Source organism: Apteryx rowi, unplaced genomic scaffold, assembly GCF_003343035.1.
Source record: "Apteryx rowi isolate R43461 unplaced genomic scaffold, aptRow1 scaffold_15, whole genome shotgun sequence".
Lineage (NCBI taxonomy): Eukaryota > Metazoa > Chordata > Aves > Apterygiformes > Apterygidae > Apteryx > Apteryx rowi.
In genome coordinates this window covers 3,372,515-3,399,611 of record NW_020447752.1, presented here as the reverse complement: position 1 = coordinate 3,399,611, position 27,097 = coordinate 3,372,515, and the positions used below count along the sequence as shown (strand labels likewise).

Here is a 27,097-nt window from a genome sequence, read left to right as displayed (position 1 = left end):
GGCCATACTATTGAACTCTATTCATCCTAATGCAGTTTCAGAGCAAATCCCTCCATTCCATGTAAGTAGAGCATTAAAGGAAACAGCACTCAAGATGATGCCGTAAAATGTGCTTTAATACCACAATCATTTATTATGTTCATGTTGTATCTTTCGTAATAATAGTGAATTTGAAAGCAAACATTTATGCAACATAAACCTAGCTTAAGGCAGACTTTAGAGTGTAGAAAGCTCCAAATGCTGCTCAGATTCTCTCACAGGAGCTCAAAGAACTCTTAAATTCTCAATGTAGGAATTTTTTTAGTTAAATCCCTTCCTTCCTCCTCTGCTTCCTTTGCCAGGGTGACAATCCTTCCCAGAGGTGGCTGAGAGATGGATATTTTTATGACTTGAAGCTTTGCTCTTTAACCTCACTGAAAGCCTTAGGTCCTACCCATAAATCCCAGAGTACCCAGAAACCTTCAGTCTGTTGTTTCTCGGGACGCCTGAGTGGAGTGGTGGTGGCTTTTCTTTAATAAGTTGTGTCTCTTGAAGGCCTTAGCAGTGCTCTGTCTGCTCAGCAGTACCCACATTGCTACCAAACAGACATTCCCAGCCTCAGATGGCTGGAGCCTTTCACAAGACAGATTGCATTTGCCCACAAGGAGAAAAATAGCTGAGGAACCTGTTAATTTCACCGCAGGGATGCGTCTTTCTCATCTTGGTTTCCCCTTTACAATGCAGGCTGGATCTATTATTGCTTGATTGCTTCCATAGCTCCAAACTGATCTTCAAAGTCTGTGCCTTTCCCACTATCCAAAGCCATAATCTGTCACCCCACTAGGGTAGGTACCTTCACTGTTGAATTTTGAGGGCAGACTACAAAGAACGGTTGGAGAGCGGAGGAAGTCACTGCACCAGGCATTAGGAAAGCCTAGGTGCTAGTATGAGGTAGACTGTCCAAGACAGAGTTCAACCTCCTGTTGCATTTAAAGAGGTTGAATACTGGAAGTTCAGTAAAAGAAACCTTATTCTCCCTTGCCAGCCTTATGTGGTGAGCCAAGTCCTCTCCCCGGCTGTGTGATCTACCAGTGAATGTGTAGTAGATGCCCTGTCTGAGCCTGGCCTGTACATGGTCCTGGTCTGTTAGTGCTGGGTTTAGAGCACAAGGCTGTAGGTTTTAGTGTAGGAGATCTTTAGTTTTGTAGCAATTTTGTTGGTTATTATAGTGGCCCTCACACACGTTCCTCTGCTAAGTCAGTTTAGAATAACTGAAAGCAGAGTTTGTCCTAGAATCCATTGCATTTGGAGAGTGTGAAGAATGCTGTGCCCAACTGATCCATTTGTTGTATTCATGCTACTCTAGTCCTTATTCTGGCAAGGCAGCCTACCTAGCAAGACGCGCCTGGTAGGAGTTTTGCCTGAAAATGCCCTGCAGGGCCAGGACTACAGTTTATAGAACGCTTTGGGTTAGAAAGCAGCTGTGTAAATTTAAAAATTCATGCGCTGTTTCCAACTCCCACTTGACTTTCTGGGGCTTCAGCAAGATTCTTCTGATGCTGGAGAGAAGTGAGGACAGAGAGAATTTTCCCTTGTCAAATATTTGAGCCTTGCTGCTGAAAGAATATGTCACCACGAAGCTATTTTGACAATTAGCAAACTCCCTGCCTCTCCCATATCAAGTCTCATTCAGCTGAATGGCAATGGATTATATTTTGTATAATGAGGCATGATCTATCCCAAGTATTTAGCATAATGGGAGAATAATAAATCATTCTGGAGCTGTCAGCATAGTACTTGGGTGTTTTACACCAGGTAAATAAACAGTGAGTCATTATACTCAGGAGTTTGTGTGAAATCAGGAGGCAGAAATTGTTATTGTGTTTCTAGACAATAAATTGTTGATAATTATTTTAAACCATTGGTGTGAATGGGTTGTAATTAATTTGTACCTCCCTTTTGTCTGGTGTTGAAGAAGACTTGAGAAATAGCCACGCTTGTAAGCACTGCTGTGTGCCTGGCACTGATAAATGTATCAAACTCTAGCATGACTTTATCTAGGAAACAGATTTTGATAGCTTGCTAGGATTTAGGTCATTGGATAATTCAGTGCAAACTGCAAATCTTAATGCTATTGACAAAAGAGAGAGCACAAATAGGCAGCACATTCTATAAATCCTAGACCTGTAAGTAGCTCTCTTTTCACAGATTTATAGTAAATGTCCTTGAAAGCGATCCAAAAAAAGTGAGCATGCTGGGTCTGGATTGACAGGTTGGCTTTTGAGATTCGTTGTATCCGTGTTTGCCCTGTAAGGCTTGTTGTAAAAGACCTGCTCTACAGTGGCATGTGAACCTGCACAGAATATGAACTTTCTAGGAGCTGATTCAGATCTAACCTCCTCTGATATAAGCAGGGGAACTCCTCTGAAATTGCTACGGTCACATGGCTACCAGACTAATCTGTCTGGGACTTGGGTAAGGTCTCTCTTCTCGTCTTTTAAAATGTTAAAATCCTAAAGTGAGACCCTGAGATGCACATCAAAAACTCAGGAGCCTGGCTGGTCTGTGTGCAGAAAAAGAGAGGAGACAAAGAAATGTCAAAAAGAAAGGGTAAAATTAGGTGAAAGGAAACACACTTTCCTGTTACAAGCCTTGATTTTATTCAGCTTTATTAAAAAAAAAAAAGGCGGAAAGAACTGAAGGAAAAAACAACAGGAAAAAACTGTCCTTCAAACACAGATAGGCCAGTTCTGCTCATATTCTGAACATTCATTTCCTGAGCCTTTGTTTCAGAGGTTGGTAATCTTTTCCATGCTAGGAGTAGATCTTAAAGGTAATGCATATGGTTACAAAGTTTATTTCCTTTTTCTTTTCAGAAGTTCAGGTCTTGTCTAGCTTGGAACACTCTATGACAATGGCAAAATAGCGTATGTCACACCTAAAAAGAGAGTGGAGACTGAGTGACAGACAGTGATTATGCTCAGATTAATCTAAATCCTGATTTCTGGTATGTTTTATTTAACACGCATTTAATTCGGCTGTGTAACATAGAAAAAAAAATCTTTGTCAAACTCAGCACCCTACTCCATCAGCTGTAAAATTTCACAACGCAGACATTATGAGGTTTGTCACTAAAGCACATCTCTTGGGGCTTTGTGTCATTTTAGTGAAAATCAAGAGGATGAATAAACATTTGACAATACTTTTGTTCCTGTGACCTCTGGAGATAGAATTTAGGACCTGTGGATTCGTAAAGCAAGCTCTACTCAGTAATCTAAAGACTTGCATCTCTTATCTTAGCAGAAGATTGTACACTTGGAGAAAAATATCCTTAGTGTGTGTTATACTTTTTACTGGGGAAATTAGTGTCAGAATTGGCTCCATGTTTCTTATGGAATAGGTACGTTTTCAGGTGAACCCAGGAAAATTGTTCTTTACTGCTATCCTCCCTCAAAGGGTAGCTGGAGCTCTGAAAATCCTGTTCAACCAATTTTAAAAGCTCACAGTGGGAATCTTAACTTTAAAACAGGACTCAACATACAAAGGGGGGGAAGCACATACGAGGGGTGGCGCTCCGCAGTGCTCAGAGCAGCCTCTGGGACAGAAGCACGGTGAAGAACCCCTTCAGACACCATCAGCAGTTTTGAGTGTCTGTAGGTTTTCTCTGACGGTATCAGTCAAACAAGACCATCAGAGCATGAAGTAACTTATTCTTCCCTCCTGCTCCTTGTTCCAAAACTACTTAAAACTGCTGCTTTCAAGCAAATGCACTGAATACCTTTCCTTAAAACATATTAAAACAATGGCATATCCTTAAAATATATACATATATATATATAATATATATATATAAATGCCAGGACTTCAAAACTACTGTCGAACATAGTGACAATAATTTATACTGTCAAATAGTGAGTCCAGGCACAGAACCCCTCTCTTAAGTTTTCAGATAACTTTCAGCAGTAACTTTGTGGTTGACCCCAGCAGTTACACATCTGTGTTGTTAAAACAATTGCTCTAATATTTTGACACATGGGGAAATTTGGGGAGGTAAGTACCAGTATTAATCATTGTCAGATTTTAAATCGATTCATGTATATTTTCTGCTTATTCTGTGATAGTGGAAAGGTTAGCTAACTTGAGATACATATTTCAGGACTGTTCAATTAACAGGAAAAAATTCAGAATAAGGCTAGTAGGAGTGTAATGTGTATATTGTTGTAATAGCTGTGCTCCTAATGATCGAAGGTAGAACTTCTCAATATGCAATTACATTGTATTAGGACACTATCATCAAGAACTGGCTGGAATCCTATCAGATCTGAACAGGCAGCACGATGACAAGGCATATCTAGAAACTGATTGTGTGACCTTAAATTTTTTAAGTATTTACCTATGAATGTGTTTGCCCTTTTCTTCTTCAAATGCTGTCATTTCATTTTTGGAGATTCTTTAATTCTTCATCACTCATCATTTGCTTAGAGCTTGAAGGCAGAGTTCAGGTGTCACCTCTTAGCCAGGTGTAACTATGGTAACAAGGCAAGAATTAGGATTTGTGGTCTTGCACTGCACATTTTGACTAGGGTTAATAATGACCCCCAAGGCTGGCAGCACTTAATATCCCCAGACTATTACAGACAGAACTGAAGGAAAAAGAAGGAGGAGGAATGAGGTTAGAGGATGCATCTGTCTGCAAGATCTTCATGGCTCTGGATATGAGAGACTAGCTAGGTGGTGGCTCGTGGGAAAGGCAAAAGTTTAAATTTCACACTCACTCTTCTTTGCTGAAGATCAACGATGGACAGAGTATGGCCTGGCCCCGTTTCCCTGCCAGGGTCCTGTTTCAGCCTGCTTAGAGCCCTCTCGTTTAGCAAAGGGAAGAACTGGGCGACCATGAACATCATTTCCAGACGATAATCTGCCGGGCTGGTGGTGAGCACATGAGAGGAGGTCTCGGTGCTCAGGGCTCTCTTCCGTTGCTCTGTAGGCTGCTCTCCTATGGCAGCTTAAACTGATTTCACTGCTCAGTGCCACCCTGTCAGTCCTGGTCAGGAGTCCCATCGCTCCCCTTCTGGTGGTTCAGCACTGTCAGACCCTAAGCTTAGCCTGACGGCCAGCACAGGGTGTGAGAGGCACCGCCACATGTGCAGGAGAGAGGTGAGGGCCGTGGCAGGTCCTGGGGAAGGTGTGCTGTGTTATGCTGCCCAGGCTGTAACGTAACACTTGCCCATCCCGTTAGCTTCTGCTGGAGAAAGCGCTCCTCAGCTTCAGCTCTGCCTGTTCATTGCCACGCACCCTTGGCTCGTGTTTCTCTCCCTTTCTCAGCAGGGATCTCAGATGCTTGCTCCTTGTCTAAATCACAAACCATGAGGTTTTAATCTCCCCATCCTTTGAGCTGCCATGGACCTGATGAAATATTCTTGCCACAGTGCTGGTGCTCGAGTCAGGAATGAGTCGCGGCGTCTGACCCCGGGCAGGGCTCTGTCTTAGCGCAGCCATCGCTTGTGCACCCTGCAGCACGTGGAAGTGTTTCATGACCCTCGGTCTACTCGCAGGGAAGCAAAGCTCTGCTGCAGCATCCTCACGGGCAGGTTTCAGAGAGGCTCATTTCCAGTGTGAACATCCCCTTCTCTTCGCATAGCACTCTCTGAGAGTATATTCAATATACTGCCGCTGAACTGTCACTTAGTCTGATACAGGCTTCTGTTAGACACTGTGAATGCTTTGTCCCTCTGACTTAATTAAAAGTAGATTATATCAGTTCATCGTGAACCAGCTTGTGACGCTGGCCTTTGCTTTCATTCTGGTCTGGGTGGATAGCTTTGCAAACCACCACCTTGCATCTAAAGCTGCTGCATGACTGCTGTTAGTCTTCAGCAACCATAAATATGCCTGTTCCTACATGAAGTCTCTGCACACCACCCACACATGGCCTGGAGAAAACCAAGTGATAATGTGAATACAGATGAAATTGTATTTAAGAATTACTTTTCTGATTGCAATTTCTGGTCCTCCTGATGAAGTGGTCTGTCTGTTTTGTTTCTGTTATCAATGGAAATGCTTTGAAAATTGCTCTGGTGCTCAGGAGTGAGAACAGGAGGAAAACGTTGCTTTACGGTAAGCGTTTTGAAAGAATGTTTACACCCAGAGCGTCAAGTTAATTTCCCCAAAGAACAGGCTGAGCTGATCAAAAATGATCATTGGTTTTGCACAAATTTGAATACAAATAATTTCATTTCAAAAAGCCTCTTAAATGCAACAGTCCATGATTATTTCCATATTTCCTCAAGCACAGCATAATTATTTTCTTAGGCTCTGTTTCCTTGCTTTTGTTAACCATGGAATAAGTTATAGCACCCTTTTCTCTGGTATCCAGGTGTACTCGGAGGCAGCTCGGTGCCTGGTTAGGATCAGAGTGCAGCCTGAAACATGACATTCCTGATCTTAGTTCATTCAGGTGCCAACCCATAGCAGTACAGTGGCCATACGTGGGTCTTGTGTTCTCGTTTTTGTGATGTTTTGCTACAAAATTATTTGATTCGCAGCGGAAGTCATTGGGGAATCCTGATGGAAAGATAGTTGAAAGCTACAAAATCTTCCAGAAATTCTAGCAGATCTTTATACTTCCTGAGAAAGTCTTTAGCATTTGTGAGAATCAACTATCACTAGCCCCCACACACTTAGTTTTTCATATATATACACGTATATGTATATATATTTATATGTACATGTACCTCATCACAGTAGTTAGTGAGTTGTGCTACAGTTACCTAATACCCTGTAGGATAGGAGAGTTAAGATCCTTCTGTTAAACACGGGGAATTGAGAGGCTTAGTTAGAAGCTGTGATTGTTCTTCTGACCTTTCAGGTGTATGTGGCTGAGATAGCAAGTCATCTTCTCACGTCTTCAGTTATGGGGTCAATAATTACCATCATATTCCTCAAGCCTGTTCTGATCCTCCTCAGTGAGACAGATGGTGCAAATCTCATACATAGCAAAATAGACCAGAAAATCCCAGCACGTAACATCAATTACAAAAATTTAAATTCAACCTTCCTAATCAAAATCTGTAGCATTTAGTGTCATTCAAGCAAAAAGTCCTCAGTATAATCCCAATCCGCTGAAAGGCCTAACAAGCAGTATGGGAAACCTTCCAAACCAAGCAGAACTGAGTATGATGAACCCAAAAGATGGGACGCCATTTGGGTGCTTTTGCTCTGTACAGTTGGCATTTAGGTAGCAGATCAAACAGGAGAGTGTCCAATAATTTTAAGAGTCACCTTTATGAAAATGTTAATCGCTGAAAAATCATTTAACTTGATTATAGGCAGCTTCACCAACCTTTTCCACAAAGCCATACATTAGCTAATAGAAGATTTTGTATCTTTCGAAGTCAAAACAGGTATCTCTACATGGTAAAAATAGAAAACCCTTGAAAGAAAGCTTTTGGGATTCTACAGAGACTATGTTTAGCTGCTGGCTGAAAGAGATATCAGCCTGTGTCAGAGCGACTACATTGGGTTACTGATATCAGGCTGTCTGTAGTGGAGAAAACTGATACATGTCCCTTATGTGAGGCCACCCTGCTTGTGCTGCAGCAGTGCAAACAAGTTGTCAAATGGCACATGAGCATTCAAGACGCAGTTCAGTTCGTCGTCACCGGTCTGTTTGGCCTGGTAGCACTGTGGGGTATGCTCGGCCCCCAGGGCACATGGGGAGCTCTGTGTCCCCCTGCAAGCTGTTCTGGGGATGGCAGCGATGGGTGGCAGAGGTGCCATGGCCAGGCCGAGTGACGGTCAGAGGAGGAAGATGAACTACCTAAAGGAGACTCTGAGGAATCCCAAATGTAGAAAAACTTCAGAGTTTTCAAAAATGCAAAATTCTGTCTATTTGTCACAATGTGATAGTTTGCAAAGTGATGCTGGCATTTTGCATTTTATGCCTCTCCCTTTATCCAAACAATCATTTTAAGGGAGTTTTTAAGTACTGTCAACATGCTCTCTCAATAGGCAAATGTGAATCTAATTACAAGGAAGTTAAAGTAGAAAAACTGGCATTTTCAAAACAAGGATAAAATTCTGATGTGAGTGGTTCAAGTATGACATCTAAACTCATATCTAGACCCTGAATTACAAGAAGCCTAGTAATTGAAAATGCTCAGCACGTAATTTCCAGCCAACTCACTTGTATTGAATTTTAATTGAGTAAAGTCACTTAATTAGGTCTATAAATATGGATTTAGGTGAGTAATGGCACACAAGTTTGAAAATGTTGTACTTTGGCCTTATATGATTTAGCCAGTAATCTTGCAACAAGTGTGTAATGTTGCTGCAACTGGGGTACCCACTTGTCAGGAACTCACCTGCTCCCAAATAGTCACAGGCAATAGGTTATTATTCTTCACTATTGGTGTTTTTTATTATAAAGCCTCCTGCATAGGTGGCCAGAGAAAACAAGAATAAAGTCACCTTTGTATCAGTGTTATTCATTATCTCAGGATAATCCCAAAGTGTTGTAGACTGTTTCAGATTTTCATTCAGTATAGAAGAGAGATGAAGTTCTTGCCCCATTGAAAGCTGAACCTCTTTGCATGTCCTAACTTCAGCCATGTGAATAGTCTCAGTGAAGTATCTGAAAATCAGTAGACTAATTACTGAAATGATCAACCGAATTAGTATCAGGGGAGTCTTACAAGTTAGATGAGGTGAAGTGAGAGCAATAGCACTAAGAGAATGGATTACTTGGCAGACAGCAGTGTTCAGGATACTGGAGACAGTATTTTTGGTAGATGTTTGTATGGAATAAATAAGCCTCATACTGAATCTGTTCACACAGGTGTGGAAAGGCAGACGTTAAGGTCTGAGCATCAGAGTTTAATGTGAACAGAATCTCTAAACAAAGAGTTGACAGTATTAACAAAAGTAATATTAGATTTGAATGAGAAACTTTGTACAGTTAATTAAAAATCAGAGACAGTTATAATAGAAGTAATTATCCAGGAGTATTAAATCAGTTGCAAGTCTGAGCCCATAAAAGAATTAATCAGGAATAATTAAATATTTGATATTGAGGGCTTATATTTTCCACTTATGCCAAAATCCATTCCTTTAACCAATACAATTTTTCAAGTCTATATGTAAAAGAAAACTGGACAATAGGTGACCAACTGTATGGGAAGAAGTTTCATTTTGCTTTTAAACTACAATTACAGTAAAAAGGGTACGGTTTCTATCTAGAGAATCATACTGGCTAAGACCAAGAGTTGTTCTGGTCTGGTTCCCCATGTTCTACAGTGGCAGATAGCAGATGCCATGGGAATGGTACAAGAGCAATGAAAGGTGCTTCCGAGCAGCTGAGTGCATAACTCAGCGCATTGCTGATCTACAAGTGTGATTTAGTTCTTTCTTCCATGAATTTGTTTAATTGCTCTTTGAATCTCAGTCATGCAATTGAGGTCAATCCATCCAAATATTGTTGTTCTCTGTGGGAACAAATTCCATGGCTTGGCTACGTTATGTGGAAAAACATCTTCTTCTGTCTGTTTTGAGCCCTGCCATCTGATAACTCCCCCTTACTTGTTTGTGAGGAGAGACTGAAAATCCCCTGCCTTCCCTACACTGCTCATCATCCCATAGACCTGCCCTAGTCTTGCTTGGTCATCTTTTTTTCTTGTAGTTTGGGTCACCTTTTAAATTCTTTTTGAACCCTTCTCAGTTCTTCTGGACAGGAACAGCAAATAATCAAAGGACGTTAGAGAGAAAGCAAAAAAGGATGATTGGCTTTTTCTGGAGAGGGAGTTGAGTGCTGAGGACTTACTGGGAGATTCCTAGTGTAGAAAATGGCCAGACATAAAAGAAGCATTGAACGAGGGGAGATTGTGGTTCCAGTGTAACCACCGATGAGTGAGCACCTCAGCCTGGGCAGAGCCCCAGCCAGATCCCACTGAAGCCAGTGCAAGCCATCGCACTAACTCTGGTTCTTGAAAACAGGCTCTTGTTGAGCAAAACTGTCATTTTATTGAGGTAGGTCCAGAGCTCTGCATTGCTTTTGGCTGCAGGGCCCTGAGCTTGTGGTAAGTTTAGAACAAACAGGAAAACCCAAGCAAATAAAAATAAAAGTCAGATTATTTCGGTCCTGTGTGTCTGGAGGCAACTTGAAGAACCAAGCCTTTATTGCTATAGTTTCAAGATTTTCTTCCTCCCCCTTATTTTTTTTTAATCCAATGAATAGGCTTGTCACAAACCAGTACTGAGCCTAGTGCAACCATTTATCAGCTTGGCTCCTGCAGGAGAAAATGTCTAGAGGCAATCTATCTAGCTGGTAACAAGGTGATGAACGGTCACACCAGGATCAATGTTGGCATCTGGAGGCAGTTATTTATTGGATCAAGGGCATTATAAACTATCAGAAAAGGCTCTGTACCTTCCCCTTCTTTCCTGTCTGTAAACTTAGCTCTGAATAGGCTGAGGGGAAGAGTTGGTTCATGAAGCATTATATCTTTCTTAATTTGCAAAATCTGCAAAATTTGCAGATAAAAGCACAGGGTCTTGAGATACTTTTAGTGGCATTTGGTTAAGGCTGTGGACTGTCATGTCCAAGGAAGACAATGTGGTCATGATCAGGTTTGTGCTCACTAAACTCAGTGAGAATTTTGCTGTTGAAGTCATCAGATGCTGTGGGAGTCTTTGGGCCTTGGTCCTCTCTAGATGTCTGACCTTGGAAACCACCTCCGATATTGTCACCCAGCACTACAAATAACAGTATTTCTTTTCAGTGTGAATGTTATATCCTAGAAGATTTCAGACTCAAGACTTCATAATCATTATAGAGTGACTAGTTCTTGATATAGGGCTTTATTAATGTGATATTTTTATTTAATTTAAATTGAGAGGAAGCTGAAGAGGGGAAAGGAAGCTGTTACTCTTGCACTGACATCAGGTGAATTATTGGATACAGATCACTATACACATCTGATTAGGAAAATATGTCAAATGTCCAAGGTACAAAATATGTAATTTGATGTCAAGTCCAGATTTATTTCCTTCAGGACATTGGACTGACATTAACATGAGTTCTCTACCAGTCATTCCAGAAGGATTAGACATTAAACAAATGTTGCAGAATGTACAAAACAATCTTAAAGGCATTGAATCTGCAGCCCGCGTGTTCCCCAGGATACTATTACAAGACTCTTCATGTCTTTTTTCTAATGGCTTTTTGGATTCCCTGCTTTCAGCCCGCCTCAGCTAGCTTTACAAGTGTCCAACCACTCTTTTTATCTGTTATTAATTTTTTCTGTTATAAAGCATTTGTGATCATTCTTCTGTCTGTCTAACTGCTTCTTAAGTTTATTGCTTTTCTGTGGTGCTGTTAAGGATTTTATTTCCCAACTGGTATTACTTTTTAACTACTCATGTAAATCTGTATCAGTTCAGATTCATGCAGAAAAACAATTTGTCACAAATCTGCAAAGGCTAAATGATCAAAGCAGAGCTTGCAGGCTCCCTGCTCCCTCTCTTTGCCTCCTCAATCAGACCTAAAAATATTCTGTCTTCATTCAAATTCTCATACTTCCTTGTACTATGGACTTTAGCTAAGGCCAGGAAAACAAATGTGTGGGTCAGTTCTCAGCATTTCTGCAAGATCAGTGAAGTTACACCCATTTATATCCACTAGAAGATCTGGCAGTAGCTGTTGTCACAGGCTAATCACACAGAGATTCTCAAACCGCAGTGCCACTGCCGTCCAGGCACCTCAATACCTTCACGGGCATGGCGCTTCTAATTGGTTTTTCTTCGGAAACAGAGTTTTGGTTTTTACGGAAAAAAGTATCCAAATTTCCTTACCAAGACCTATGCCAAGAGATGCAATTTTGGGCTCAAGTCAAGATTTGTAGCCTAAAAAGTTGTCATCCCAGGTGTCCTCTGTGCTGGGAGTTCCTGCTGGCAGCTGAAGGGCAATGTGGCTCAGGGGAAAGGAGCTCTGATTTGCAGTCCCGTGGGTTAACATGCACCAGTGGCCTGCTGGGTTCATGCTAACACCACTGGCCTGCGGATCCCGGGGGCTGAGGGCTCTGACCCCCAGTATTTGCTGGAATTGGGTGCAGTGGAGGGAGGATATCACTCCTCAGCTGTGGAAATGGCAGTGTTGTAACCGAGGTAAATTCAGGTAAATGGCATTTACCGACTTCTGTTCCTAGAAATGCAGTGTTTCTCCCTTCTCAACACCTGGCTTGGCACAGCAAATGTAGGCGTTTACCCACTGTGCTGTGGGTACAACCTCTGCTGCTTCTGTGGGGAGGGACCAGAGACCTTATTCATTCACTGTCATGGATTTTGTCTAAAGACACGCTGTGACCCAAATTCTGCCCTGGGCATCACGATGTCCTCGCGAAGGTCGTGGTCACATGTCCCAGAGCAGACTTTGGCCCCATTTACCAGATGGGAGCTGAAACATTCTATTTTTTTTCTGGATGTCCTTTTTGTTTATCTCTGGGTCTCTGTTAAGAGTTCAAGTGAAGAGCTAATTACTGACCCAGCAGAGCCGGTTAGCTGCAGGCTCCCCTGCTGCTCTGCCGTGAGTCTGCTCATGAATGAATTTTGGTTTGGGGGCAGGTTTCCAAGGCCCCTGCGGTGGTTCCGATTTAGCTCAGGCTGCTTTTTGCTTGATGGTCCTAAATCTGAATTTGTTATTAAAACTACAAGGCCAATCTGTGAGGAAACATTGGAATAGGACACTTAGTCACCTCCCCTCTGCAGAGTGACTTGGAGAACATGCGTTCTCTTGTTCCTCACAAAACACTTCCATTCCCTTTCAAATTGTGAAAAACTAGTTCGGTCATAGCTCTCTGGCTCTGCCATGGGAGCTTATGTTAATTACCACATTGGGGCAGATTTCATCCTTGCAAATCTGCTTTTGCCTTGTCACTGCATCATTTTCCCCGTCTTCCCAGTATGGTTGCGCATCATCTAAGTTACTGGGATTTTCCGTGTGCAGCAGGGAAATGGGATGCAGAACTCCAGGGATTGTTCTAGCTTTGCCAGTGGCTTCGTGTGGAGGCTTGGACAGGTCTCAAACTTATTACATCTCAGTTTTCCCTTCTGGAAAGTGCAAGGGGAATAGCAGTCCTTTGAAGATGATGAAAATCAAGACAGAGTCGATAAATGTGTTAGCATTGTTATTACTGTAGGCGTTGCTAAATGGCTTTCCTCTCTGAGAAGTACATTGTAGACAAGGAAGAAATTGAATCTCTCTACACATATTCTTATAAATACCATATGTGCACTTAGATTTACCTGTTTTGCTGACAGGCTTTGCTTGACCTCACAAGATTAACCCAAAGTTGTCAGAGATGGGAGGAGAGGGACGAACCTGCCTGTTAGGGACTTGCAACATCCTGCAGTCACTATGGCAGAGCTGAATTCTAAAGAGGGCCGTAAAGAAACTAACTCTGTAGGTGACATGGGGAGAAGCATGGATGTGCTGGTGAAAGAGCTGTCTGACGTTAAAGGCTGGGGATATTGCAGGAGATAATAGAGCAGCTAGGTAGGATGGGGCAAAAACATCAAGGGCCTTTGAGATGAAAATGAGACATTTGCATCCTGTGCCTGGTTTATGGAGATCCTCAGGTTCAAAACACTGAGTAGATGCTGTGTGTTTCTCACTGGAACTTTAGAGAGTGCTTGGCACACAGCAGAGGAGGAAAAAGGTTCTCTGTGGACATCCCTGGTGAGGATGTCTGCACTGATGCACTTAATGATACCTCTGCCCACGTGCATTGGGCTTCAGGTGGGTCAGTGTGAACATGTGGCTTGCCAAGGAAACCGGAGCCACCAAGGAAGGCACACTCTTGGTCAGAGTCTGGTATGTGAAAATAATTGAATGACTCGCAGCAGAGCTTCGAAGTACAAACGAAACTCTGCATAAAGCCCTGACAGACAGACCTCAGCAGACATGTCGTCGCACTTTACAAGATGGTATTGAAGTTGTTTTCAGGGGTGAATTTTTTTTGTTGATAAAACACGAGAAGGATCTAAACCTGTTCAGAAAATAAAACATTGAATTTCTTTTTGTTCTATCTGTTTTGCTTATCTCACAGGACTGACTGGGGCTGATTCCCAGATGTCCCGGGTCCAGGGAAGCCTTTGCAGCAGCCTTTTCCACAGTGTCATAGGGACACGTCGCTTACGCTACGGTGATAGGCACTTCGAAATATTTTTGTGAAAAAGTTGATTTGGCTGCTGGGATTATCGACTTGTTTATGCATTTCTAATCTATAATATCAATAGTTGCAGTCAGTATAGAAACAGGCTAATGTGATTATATGGGAGAAAGAGACTAGGTAATGAGAGTAGCATATGGGAGCAGGGTGGTCTCACTGCTGAAACAACAGGCTCAGTGCTCAGCTGTGCCCAGCATCCATTGCCAAGGTTGAACATGTCCCTGAATATACAGGATTATACAGGCCCGGAGCACCTATGCCGTGGGCAGCTGCCTCAGGCACAGCAGTGCCTGGGCAGGGTGAGAGGAGCTGCAGGCAGTTGCACAGATTTTGTCCCTGTCTGGCTCTGGAAAGCAGAGATCGACAGAAGAGGATCTGTCAAATTTGCCTGCTGGGCACTTCCAGATCCCGGGGGTTGCTCTGATCTGCTCCTCGCTGGCCAGGCCCCAAGGAGCTGGACAGCAGATGGGGGCAGCCTTCTCCTGCCACCACTCTTAATATTTCTGTTGCATCCCGGAGTGCATAGGGACAGGCACGGGGTGAAAGGGGAATGACAGCCTGGGAATGACAGCAGTGAGCTAAGGAACAACAAGAAGAAAAAAGCAGATTAGACAAGGCCAGTGATTTGTTTGGGGATTTTTAATGCTTCCCTCCGTAAAAGCAGAGCTGTTTCAGTCAGTTTGACCCCAGTCATTCTGGCTCTGCCACACATCACACCAAATATTTACTCTGCTTAATTGCATTGCTAGAGTCTCATTGGCGTCTTTTCTTTGAAGTGATACCCTAGAGCTTTCATTTGTTGCTGGAAATCCCTACATCCTATCCCGTATTCACCCCTCGCAGAGCTCCGGACCCCTGCAGGCACCAAACCCCTCCATTAAACAGCTTCTTAACTGCAGACCCGAGAATCAAAAGAGCTCGCGCGCTCGCACATCAGTCCCAGGGCCGAGACTGACCCCGGGTGTGAAATTTTGATTGGGTTTAGCTAATTTTGCGTGACGTGTCCCTACCAGCCTCCACGGTCTCCGCGATCCAGCAGCAGTGAGGCCGGGCCCCTTGTGCCGCCTCTCCTCGCTCGCTCGCCCTCTGACCGGCCGACGCGCCCTTCCCTCCCGCGAGGATGTCTGCGAGCGCTGGCAGCCGGCGCGGGGCAGGCAGGGGAGAAACCCTGCCCGACTTTGTTTGTTTGTTTGCTTTTCAGAGCAAACCGTGTTGATTATCAGCTAAAGCAGTCTGTCTAGAGAGCAGCATCAAGTACGCGCGCACGGCTTCACGGAGTTACAGTCTGGAGCTTGTGAATTAATTAGCGATTTCTCTGAAGAGCCGCGACCTGACAGTTCGCAGACTTCAGAGCTGCCTGACTTTGATAACCAGACAACGTACACGACAGCTTCCTCATGTCATGGTAGCCTACTTATCGCTGCAAACCACCAAAACACCAAAGCAGGGTTTGCCAAAAGTATGCTAACATGACTCCGGAGTGTTAGAAGTCAAAGCATTAAAGGGGCTTTGCCATTTTAAAATGTGCTTTTAAACTACAGCTAGAAAAAAGTGAGCTGCCACGGGAGGATTTGGCTCCCCAGCTGCCTGAGCCTAAAGGAGGCCTGGTGTTGCTCGGACACCTTATCCGTTAGCATTACCAACTGTCCCGTTGCTAGTTAGTTCATTATTCTCCGTAGGCAGCGTGTCTGCGTACTACCTGCTCCAGGAATCCTCAGCAGAAAGCACAGGCTTGAAATGCTGCACTTCTGCTCTGCAAAGTGGCAAAATCAAACAATTATTTCAGTATTTTACTTAAGAGACCTGTCCATATGTAAAATTTACGCTGGGAAAGCCTTTGCTCTAAATTGTCCAAGGTAACAACAGCCCAAGCTATTAGATAAAGCTGTCCACAACTACTAGGAGATAGTTATGCCTGGAACGACTTTCTGCCTTGAAAGACTTGTTGTTCCTGCCACTGCATGGGTGAGCAGGAGGAGTGGGGCCTGCGTAGCCATGGGGCAACAGAAAGTAAACGTAATGGGAAAAAAGAGCAAGATGAAGGGGTATTCTCTTTTTGGACTCCATTATTTGGCTCTGATGCCACATTTGATACTGGACTAAAGGACCTGAGAGAACCAGATCTGGCCAGAGCAAGGTCCTCTTTCGCCAGCTGCAGTTTGGTTTTGGGCTCTTAGGATGGGCTGAGAGATCCCCACTGCCCTCTTCTTCCTCCTTGCCCTTCGCCAGCCCAGGTCTGGTCCTCTTTGTCCTGGCCCTTTTCTACCTGCTGTTCAAAAAACATCTGGTTCAACCACGTCACCAAGGCTGTGACCACAAAAATAGCCAAAAGAGCTGTCTTAAACAACTGTGGTTTTGGCGTAAACGTTCATCATACCTTTAAATGATAAAATCACATGTGCCTTAGTTTTTATCCCAGCAGCAGGGTTGTAAATAAGAGTTAGCACCAGAAACTGAGACCACCTGGGCTCTCACTGCCATTCTTTCCTCGCATTTGTAGTGTGTGCTTACCATGTATCACCTCCAGGAAAACCATTACTATATTTTAGCTAGTTCAGCAGCTAGACCTCAGAACTGAACTGCAGACTGGACACTGCGCAAATACAGAAAAAAAAAGAGGATTTCTCTTTTGAGGAGATTCTAGTCTACATATGTGAGGCATACAAAGGTAAGGAAAAGGGACATGCAGAGGCATTTTTCTCTCCCTGGGAGTGAGGTGATTTATTTTCTGGCTTTTTCATTGCTTAAAAATAAAGGATTGCATCCTGCAATAATAGGCGGTTTCCTCAAGCTGCGATTGCCTAGTTGTAGTAACGTGTGAATATGAAACGTATGAATTTGCCAGTCCAAAGCACAGCTCTGCCTCGCCAAGGCAGACAAGGTAGCACCTGGGTTTTGCTTCTGGTGAAGATGCATTTCACCGCGTCCGGAGCTGTGTGCTGAGCATGGCAGGCCGCGTAATGAGACAGCTCTCACTGCTGGTCATCGTAATAACGATGCCACTTTTCCTGGGTAACACCTAGCTGTGCTATCTCACTGCTTCTCTCCATATGTACTACACGCAGCACTGCCTCATCTATTTTGTTTTTCATTCTTTCAGCTCAAACATAATTTAGCAGCAATAGATTCTATCTATCTAGAGATTAAAGTTGCTTAATAAGAATAAAAAGTATCTAAAAGGCTTTGCAAAAGTTAGCTCTCAGATTAAATAGAATTGTGTGTTTCTTGAATGTCTCCAGTGTGACATGAGGAGGGGCAGAGGGGCTGCGTGATTATCCCATGTTGCTTTTCCCTGCACCACAGTCCGGCCATTGGTTGTTCTCTATTTTTAACAGGAAAAATCTGATGGCTGTGCTCCATATGTGTATGTGCCTTCGTTTCACTGCTCATCCTTACCAAATCTGCTCACTCCTCTGAAGCCAAACTTGCCCTATTTCCCTCATAAACAAGTCACGATGCAGTGACGCTCTTGGCTTCAGGGAATGTCGTATTTTGAAGACTTCAAAATCAAATAGTTTGAAGAGCAGATGTATAGGTACAGCTGATAGTTTAGCTCTTCGTTTTTTTCTTCCAAAGGAAACGTTTCTACCTGCTATTTCATCAAAGAACTGAACATTGCAGTTTATTTTTATAGGACTGTAACAAACTCTGGAAGTACTTATGTTTCAGATATGATACGAGCTGAAGTTAGGATGTGAAATAAAGCCTATAATAGCTTTGGAAACAGTTGCTGGCCTTTGTGTTTTGTGTGAGTTGTGCTCTTGGTTGCATCCCACCATTGAAATGCAGCCTCTGAGCCAAATTCACTCTGAGCTAAGCAAACATTGATGTGTTGGCTTCAGAGAAGATGCACCTGCTGGTAAGACTAGTAAATTGGCCCTACATTTTTATTGAGCCACTGTCATATCCTGGCCAGGCTGCAGACTAATTTTTGGTGCTCTGTCAAATTTTCGTGGGGACTCTTGGAAATATGCTGCCTGGGTTACCTGTATAACCGTGTTGGTCCATCAATATTTCACTGAACTTCAAAGAGAAATATCTCTCTTCCTGGATTTCTGAGTTTAAGTCTTGCAGTTTCTTTCTAATTCCTTAATGGGTGAAATACCCCAGCTGGAGTTAATTCTCAGAAACAGGAAATTCTAAAAATTATATCCTATTTGGCCTGTGGTATAAGTTGTTTGGCATCTGCAAATTATAGAAATGGTGGTGATAGATCCTCAAGAAAAGATGCTTAGCTAGGAAGACTAGTAGAGAGATGACTGAATGTCATGATTAACTATTAGCATCCTTTGCAGAATCTCAATGAGAGACTTGTGATTTTAATGTAAGTCGCTGATTCCCAGTAAGGATAACCTCAGTGTTTAAATGAAGTGTCTTTTCAAACTACTACAAATACATGCTACCATAAAAATTGGAATATAATTTAATTAATCAGTGGTTTATATTGTGCGTGGTTCATATTAATTCAGTACTAATACTGGATCCACATATGTATTATTAATAAGAATATATTAGTTTAACCTCATTATTTTTCTTTTGACTTTTAGCTGAGATGGTGATTTGAAAGAATATTTGTAACTTATGAGACTGGGAAGGGACTGTGTTATAAAACAAAGAGTATTAGTGATGGGAATTATCTTCCGGTTTGGATATGCGGTTGTGCATGAATGCTGTGTGTTTTGCGGGGTGCATGTGCATGGCTGTTCGAATCCTCCCTTATTCCAAGGCTCCCTCTTGAGCGGCTTGCGAAAGGAGAGGTCACTTGGGATAAGGTGCATCAACAACAGATCTGTTTTATACATCATGTGTTACAATGCCCACAGCCTCCTCTGTCCTTTGCAGGAGCCTGTTAGACTCTTCCTAAAATCGGGTTGAGACCTGGCCCTCAAACTGTCCCGTGAAATTTGAAATTGGATGATGCCACACTCTCGGGACAGTGGTACCCAGTGGTCGTTACTGTGCTACATTTAATGTCATATATAAGTGAGGTAGGAAACTAATTGAGCTAATCAAATATGGGATTTTGCTTGGCTTGGAAAGAACTGCCAACAACTTGGAATGTGTTTGTTTGCTCAAGCTGCAGTTTCCCGGTATTCGTAGCCACCGTGAGTGCAGCGTGGGAGGTGCTGCCCCGTGGCCCAGCCCAGCTGGCGTTCCCACGCCTTCTTGCATCAGGACACAGCCCGGCAGAGCGGCGTGGTGAGGTGTAATAGGGCATGCGTGTGGTTGAAAAGCAACCCCAAATCAAGAAAAAAGATTGATTTTCAGCCACATGTGTTTCTTAATCTTGCTCAGTCCTGAAGCACTGATTCAGCCCCGGCGGAGGCAGTGTGAGAGCGTGGCTGGTGGGGAGACACCCCCGCTTTGCCTGGCAGTCTGAACTTTTCATGGCATCTAAAAAAGAAAGAATGAAAAATCTGCTCAGACATTGATTCTGCCACCCATTTATTTTTTACCAATGGTTTTGCAATCACATTTTGCTATTTAAAAAAATCCATTTTTCTCTCTATAGCAGCTGTGTGGAAGACTGCGAGTCAGCAGGTAGAGGCATCCAGAGAAACACATTTAGCTCTCACTTTATGCTTCCTTTTAACCCTATGTCTGATATTAAGCACATCTGATTCTGAGGCTATCTTGCCTATACCCAAGGAAACAATGGAACTGATTATACAGCAAGTTCTTAATTTAAACAAGCTTAATTTGCTTTTATTGTCCCCTTTCCATCTCCCATTCCCAGTAACTTCAGATTTTACTCTTCCCAATGAAAGGTGCACACATTAAACCAACAGTGATTTTTGAAGTTCCTGGTAGTTTTTTCACATTTTGCATTCCAGGTTAATCACCCTCCCTTTGTAACAGAGACACTTTGTTTAATATTAAAATATAAAGAAAAGTTTAGTAGCAACTGTCAGCATTCTTCTCCAGAAACACTTTGCAGTATTGTCAACTCTCCCATTTAAACTACAGGCCTCACAAACTGTTTTGTATTCTTTCTGACACTGGTTCCTTTATTGCTTTGAACACAGGAGAATTTCAGCTAATTTTTCATTTATTTTTTTAGTGCATCACAAAGGCTCAGAAACCGTAGTGCAAATAAAGAAATCAATCTTCTATTTTATTTAATTCAAGCTTTTAGACTGTGTATTTTGATATTTTAGGACTGGACATGAACTGTTTGCAAGCTCAGAGCTGACAATCACGTGCTACAACCAGGAAATTTGCTTTGGAGCACTTCAGCTCCTCAATGCCACCATCTATCTAGTCCCACCAGCTGCTTGTAAAACTTGTGCATCAGCTGCCATAATCTTATCATTAAAGGTGGATTTAAGTTTTAAGAACCAAGGAGCAAACCTCTGTACTTGCGACTGGAAACTAGGCGATGAGGCTGCGGTTTCGGTGCAAGCTCAGCTTTCCTCGGGCAGCTGGTGCTAATCGCACGTGTTGGAGGGCAAGATGCTGGGAGCTCGCGGCGGCTCCTTCGCAGAGCTGCAGCCCTTCGCTTTGCTCTTCAGCTGCTGCTCTCCCACTTCTCCAATCCCTTCCATGTTGTTGTTTTTGTTCCTCTCCTTGCAGTGGTAACGTGAGGAAAAAAGCTGAATTTGACCACATCCGTGAGGATGTCAAGCATTTATACTTTATTGGTTTAGAAGCTTACTAAATTTAAACAGAAGCATTAACATGGCCTTAGGCTCTCTTGACAGTTATAAACTCTTCCTTGGGGGGATTTCTGTAATGCTTTCTAATCAGCTTAAGGAGTTAATTAAACAGCTGTCACTTAGCTTCTTAATTCTGAGACTCGATGCTAARTAAGATTTGAAATTAGTTATGCATGACTGGAGCATGGTTTCTGCGATACGCAGAAGATGGCTGTGAGCTGATGAGGAGGGAAAGCTGGGCCTGGTTTGAATAAATAGCACCGAGCTTCGGGGTGGTACCTGGCATTAATGCTCGAGAGGCTGATGAACAGAAAACCAGTGAGGGGAATGAAGGATATTAGCAAGTGCCACCTGGGGCAGGTTGTCAGGCAGCTCTTTGTTGTCATTTGGTGGCATGCCCTGCACTAATGGAGATTTCGGTGATCGTTTTATTTGCTTCGCTATTGCAGTCTGTAGATGTTAAACCCAAAGGCCAAGGTACCTATTGAAAGCAAAAGGGAACATGCTTGTTTTAGAAGTTAGGTATTTAGCCTGCAAAAAAAAAATTCACCTAGTGTAATGGGCTCTGCTGGGCTCGTGGAGCCTGTGCTGTGATGCTGTGGCAGCTGCTTCATGCCTGCTTCCTTGTGCGTTGTAGCAGGACAAGGGCCATGGCAGGTTGTGGAACTTCAACGTATTTAGCTGGGTACATCATTCCCATTAATTTCTTTGGGGGAACAAAAAATAAATCTACATGGTTATTTTAGAAATCTAATTATGTCGTTTGAGCACAAAGATTGAAGGAGTCTCATCACGATTAAAGTCTATAAATATGGAGAAACTCCACTGATACCAGGGATCAAAATCTACATTTTTAAGGCAGCCCTTTCAGAGCTTTTGTGTTTCCCCTCCGTGCTGAAGGCTATGAGCTGCAGATCCGCTCAAGTTATTTTGGCGAAACATATCTGCGGGTCTTCTGTGAAAATAAACTAGAGCCTTGGTCACTGCTGCTCGAGTGTTGTGCGGTTTGTAAGGGCTAGCAGGGATTTGGCATAAAAATAGCATCTTGAATCTCGCTGAAGTGTTTCTGGAGAAGAATGCTGACAGTTGCTACTAAACTTTTCTTTGTATTTTAATATTAAATAAAGTGCCTCTGTTACAAATCTGGTGCAAAGCCTCAAAGCTAAGCATGAGTTAGTCATGTATTTATTTATTTTAAAAGTCATTAGTAAGACAAACATTAGGAAACACTGTGGTACAGGGAGAAAACTAAGGGAAGAAAAAAAGTTCTTAAGATTTATAAGGATATTGTTAAAGTCCTTTCTTTCACCCCAGGAATTATAAGGCAAAAGAAATCCGAAGGGAAATTAAATTGCAGGGATGCTACCAATTAAAATTGAAAAACTAATAGGTGTTCACTTCTGCATTTCTACTTAAATAGATGCTTACTGCGTACATCTTCTGAATATGTTTCTGCTGGAGGGCTTAATATGTTCAGTTATTTAATATGAATCTCTTCAGTAGGCAAAGAATACTCACTCCAGAATGTTCTTTAAAAGTATTACCTTTTTTTTAAACATGGTAACAATTTCAGAATAAAGATTACCTGGTCTTCCATTTCTGTTACATGAAGAGAAACGTTTTCCTCTGATTGCTATTATTATTTTATTTGATTATTAGTGGGGTTTGGTGTATGTGAATTATAGAGTTGTCCTACCTAATGGTTAGAGAAAGATCAGCATCTTTTTTATGGCTGCTCTGGGAATCAACTTTTAGTAGTCAGAATACTTGGCTGTAGCTTTGCAAAATCTGTAAGTATTCCCRTGCTGCAAGACCCTTACATCATGTCTGCTATAATCTATGTTAGTTACGGATAAAGAATATATTATTTCTTCAGAAGATTCCTGTATCACTTAAGCAGCAAAAAGTAACACTTTTAACTTAGTAACTATTTAGATTTATAGCTTTTATGTGCTGAGACTCTGAACTATAAATCTCTGTATAACTAAATAAGTATTTATAACTAAATAAGTATCATGTTTGTTTCCTCAGAATGAAATAATTTTTATACACTTTCACCATGGGAACATTAAGCCCTCTCTAGCTATTAAACACATGACTGAAGAAACATTTTATTCTGTCCCTGCTGCTTAAATTGGTGTAAATGGTTAGTATGCCTCTACCTTCAAAGGAGAGGTGCAGATCAGGTACCTAAAGAAATCATCCTCCAAGTGCAAACAGGTGGAGGTCCTGACAACTCTGCAAAAAGAGCGTACAGGCCAGTTATTCTAGCAGAGACTAGCACAGGCTCGGACTGTTGCCAGCTTGCTTTGCACTTCCATTGCTTTAGAGAAGTATTGGGTGGATTTGCTTTCCTGAGACTGGACAAGTGCTTTGGTGGTTACTGGTAGAAAAGCAGAGCACCTGGCCAGACATTTGTATGAACTCTAGGCATTACCTTTTTTTTTTTCTTTTCTTTGATTTCTTTTGGAGAGAGGGGGACAAAGTTTGTTTTGGAGATTTTTATAACTGCCTAAGAATTTGCAGTATTGTGCATTGTGCTGGCATGGACTATGCCCTGTTCTGGAAACACACTGGTTTTGAACATAGATCTAGACATAGATACAGGCAAAAGCTATAAAGCCTTTGAATTTTGGACTTTTATTTTGGATAAAGACAAATTACGATTTTGCTTCCTATCTTAGAACCAGGTATGAATATGCTTATCTCTTTTTATTTAAGTACTCCTATTAAAGTCATTTAAATTATTCACACGATTGGGTTAAGTACAGATCCATATCTGTTGGACTGTAGCTGCAGGCAGAAGGCTCTGGGCAGGACCTATGCTACCGAGCTCTGCAGTCACCTGAGACTTAGTATGTGCAGAAATTTGCTTGTATCAGCTGCTCTATGCACCTGCTTTTGCAAGGTGACAGTGTACAGCTGATGTGCTAATTAGGCTGTTATTGCATCCATTTCCAGAAAATGGCAGGTATCGGGTACATTAGGATGCAGTCTGTATTCAGAATATCCACAGCCAGGACTTGGAAAATTCGGAAACTCAAAAGAAATTTGTGAAGCTTTTGAGAATCATTCTCAGTTGCTAGTTCTTGCCAGGGGAAATTACACTTGCCTTTGGTAAGCAGACCTCATTAATCACACTGTTTCAAAGGCTTTGTTATTAAACCTCCTTTTGCTTTGTAGAGTAATTGCAAGGGTCATATTATAATGTACCAACTGAAGGAAGCAAGCCATTCCTGCTTGGGGGAACAGGTCTTTCCAGCTTGGCGCTAGGAGCAAGCAGCCAGGCGTGTGTTCTGGCCTTGAATAGTCCCAATGAAATGAGATACATGCCCAAGTGTTTGCAAGATCAGGACCTAATGCCTGGATTCTGTAATTATCGTGGATGCTTAATAGCACTTGTTCCGTCATGCTGCCCTCATTGGCAGCTCACTGGAGCCTGTAGGAGAACAGCAAAAGTATCTGAATAACCTGCATGCAGTAAATCTGTTGCAAAGCCCAGATAGGAAATAAATAAAAGAATCTGGAGACTTAATTGCAAATCTTTCCGAGATCCCACTTGCCAAAATAATATTTTTTCTTCTGAGAACAAATGTGTGCTCAAGACAGATGGGCCTTACAGTATAGGCAGATATTCTCACCTTTGTATGAATTATAATTTCAGAATATATGAAGAGCTTTTGTGCTGAGAGAGGGAGGGGATTTTCTTCTTAAGTTCTCTTTTTGTGAAATCCTATTTCACTCTCCCCTAAAGATCATGGTGACGATGAGAGAACTTTAGCAAAGCAGCTATCAAAAGACTAGGGGGTTTTCTTTCTTCCCTTCTTTCTTTAAATATTGCTTTGAGCCCGAATAAAGTGTCTCTGCTCCTTTAAGTAATAGGAAGAGGTCTTTTTGATCCGTATCCTTTAGATGAGAGAAATCTCAGCGTCTACCCTTTAGCCCAAGAGGCAGTAGGGGGAGTCATCATCTTCTGGTGGCTTGGTTTCAATCTCTTACTTTGTTGTCTTCCACAAGTGAAATCAGGTCAGTCTCAGAGCTCATAGCGTGAGCTATTTAGATAATGAGAAGTTAGCACTTGGGGGGCTTGGGAAGCCTTCATTTCACAAGAGCCAGCCGAAATCAAGAGTCTCTTGTTCTACGGGATAGTCTGTGATTTGCAGACATGGTTCTGAAAAGCTCAGAAACCTTTCCAGGAACGAGCAGTGTCTTGTAATTAGGAATGGAAGAATGCAGGCACCAAATCGTGCTCTCTCTGCATCTTGGCATAAATCAGTGATGTGCAAGGCCGATGTGACACCCAGGTGGCTGAGAGCGCTGGCTAGGCCTGTGTTCTTTGTATAATCATATCTCACTATTTTAAATGTAGAAGTGATAAATCAAACAGCTGGACTGCATTTTGCAATAACCATCACGATAATGACATACCAGTAACGTGTTTCTGCACAGCTCATTTCATTTAAGGAGCCCAGGCTTTTTCAGCATTGTGCTTTCTGTGGGATGACGGTTCTGCGAGAGCCTCATTCGTGGTAAAGAAATAGTCCCAGACAAGCGACTAGCCCACCATGAACAACAAGAGCCAGGATAAGTCCTAGAAAACCTGACTCCCAAGGGTCTGATTCCCTACAGTGCTGTGGGGCATGTAGTCAGGTGGGACCAGAGTGGTGGTACTCAATAAATTTCTCAGGGGGCAGAGCAGTGGAAACCAAGTTTTATTGGGAAGGAGATACAGTGCCACTAGCCCATTTTACAGGTGGGGAATGGGGAGACTGACTGAATACACCAACATTTCATTCTGAAGACCAGCCTAAAGCCTGCCTCTAAGACTAGAGTTGCTTCTATACACATGGCCAGCCTGAACCTCCAACTGACTGGGCAGTCAGAGGGCATGCTGTAGAGCAAACCCTACATGCCAGATGGCTGAAGGTACTGCCAGGTGACTTTCACAGTGGCTAGTATCCCTGTGCAGACTGTCTAGAGGTTGGAAAGTTAGAAGGTATGTATTGCAGAAGACACCTTCACTGCAGGAACTTGTAAAAGCTCTGAACTTCTGAATTTCCTCAATTCAGACTTGTGTCCTAACCATTATACGGAACTTCTGTACTATAAATGTGGACAGTGTTTGTCCAGTGGTGTCACAGCACTTCAGTAGCTGTGGAAAATCTTTCAGAGGAAGGTTTTGTGGGTAAAATAACAAGATCTAAGACCATGTTTTCATATGATCAACACAGTCATTAGTGAGCTCAGGATGGAGACTTCACTATTGCTAAAGGCAAGGTACATCTTGTTAATGCGATGCAAGATCATTCCTTGGGCGTTAGTCTGCTCTGGCACTTGATTAGTATTTATGAAATAGCAATTAGACAAATGTTTTAACAGCACTGATCAGGACTGGGAGTTTGGTTCCACAAACAAATGGAGCAGATTTGTCTGTTCCGCGTAGTGTACTAGTAGTTCTTGGAATAGCCATTAGAAATTAATGTAAAGTTGAATCTAGGCAATATTAATGAAGTAAGAGCAAAATATATTAACCAGAGGGGCTTTTTTGGTCTCTTAGGAAGCAGAGATCCTGAATACAGCTATTCTCACTGGGAAAACTGTGGCTGTCCCTGTCAAAGTGATCTCCGTGGAAGATGATGGGACTGTGACTGATCTTCTGGAGTCTGTGGAGTGCAGATCATCAGATGAAGATGTCATTAAGGTAGGATCATAGTGCTTCATTGATGAAAGGTAGTGGCCCTGCAAAATGGTGGCATTCTCTAACATGACAAGTTCTTTCTCCTTTGATGGTTAGTTTAGTCCCTTCCTGACTGTTCTGCTGCTGAAAGACAAAGGTTTATTATCATTGTTTTGTGTAGATTGGTTCAGTGGAGCAATAAAAAAAAACAGAAAATCCCACCTTTTCCATCTTGCATGTCACATAGTTGGAACTGTCTGTCACTTCCCACCTTTGAAATACTTTGAGTTCACCCTTGCCTTTTTGCTTTCCAGCTAAAAGGGGTGTGTGGGGTCAGGAGGATTGTCAGCTGATGTTCTTGAGAAGGAAATAATCCACTGACTGTTGATTTGCTGCATTGGAACAGGAACTGTGTGACTCAACATTCAGGTCTGTTCCTACTACTGACGCAGGAGGGTATTGTGAACAACATTAGCTTTAAATTTGGAATTTTCTTTGGCCACGACTGCTACTAGAGGGTCTCACAGGAAACATGTTGCCCACCAATCACAGGGAACTACTGG

General features: G+C 42.5%; 1 protein-coding gene and 1 long non-coding RNA gene across 3 annotated transcripts in view; one reads left to right on the top strand and one right to left on the bottom strand.

Annotated features, from left to right (window-relative positions):
- Positions 1-27,097, top strand: part of TMEM132D (transmembrane protein 132D) — a 272,972-nt gene that overhangs the window by 204,130 nt on the left and 41,745 nt on the right. Inside the window, exon 5 of the mRNA XM_026058813.1 lies at positions 26,415-26,558. Coding sequence (XP_025914598.1) covers positions 26,415-26,558 — 144 coding nt within the window. The remainder of the gene's footprint in view (positions 1-26,414; positions 26,559-27,097) is intronic.
- On the bottom strand, positions 2,300-15,470 carry LOC112962535. Of its 2 annotated transcripts, XR_003252341.1 has the most exons (4): positions 15,212-15,470; positions 8,449-8,611; positions 4,373-4,505; positions 2,300-2,917 (listed from the first exon to the last, which is right to left on the bottom strand). It is a non-coding gene; the product is annotated as an uncharacterized LOC112962535 (long non-coding RNA). The 2 variants fall into 2 exon arrangements; XR_003252340.1 differs by lacking the exon at positions 8,449-8,611 and having other exon boundaries at positions 15,212-15,464.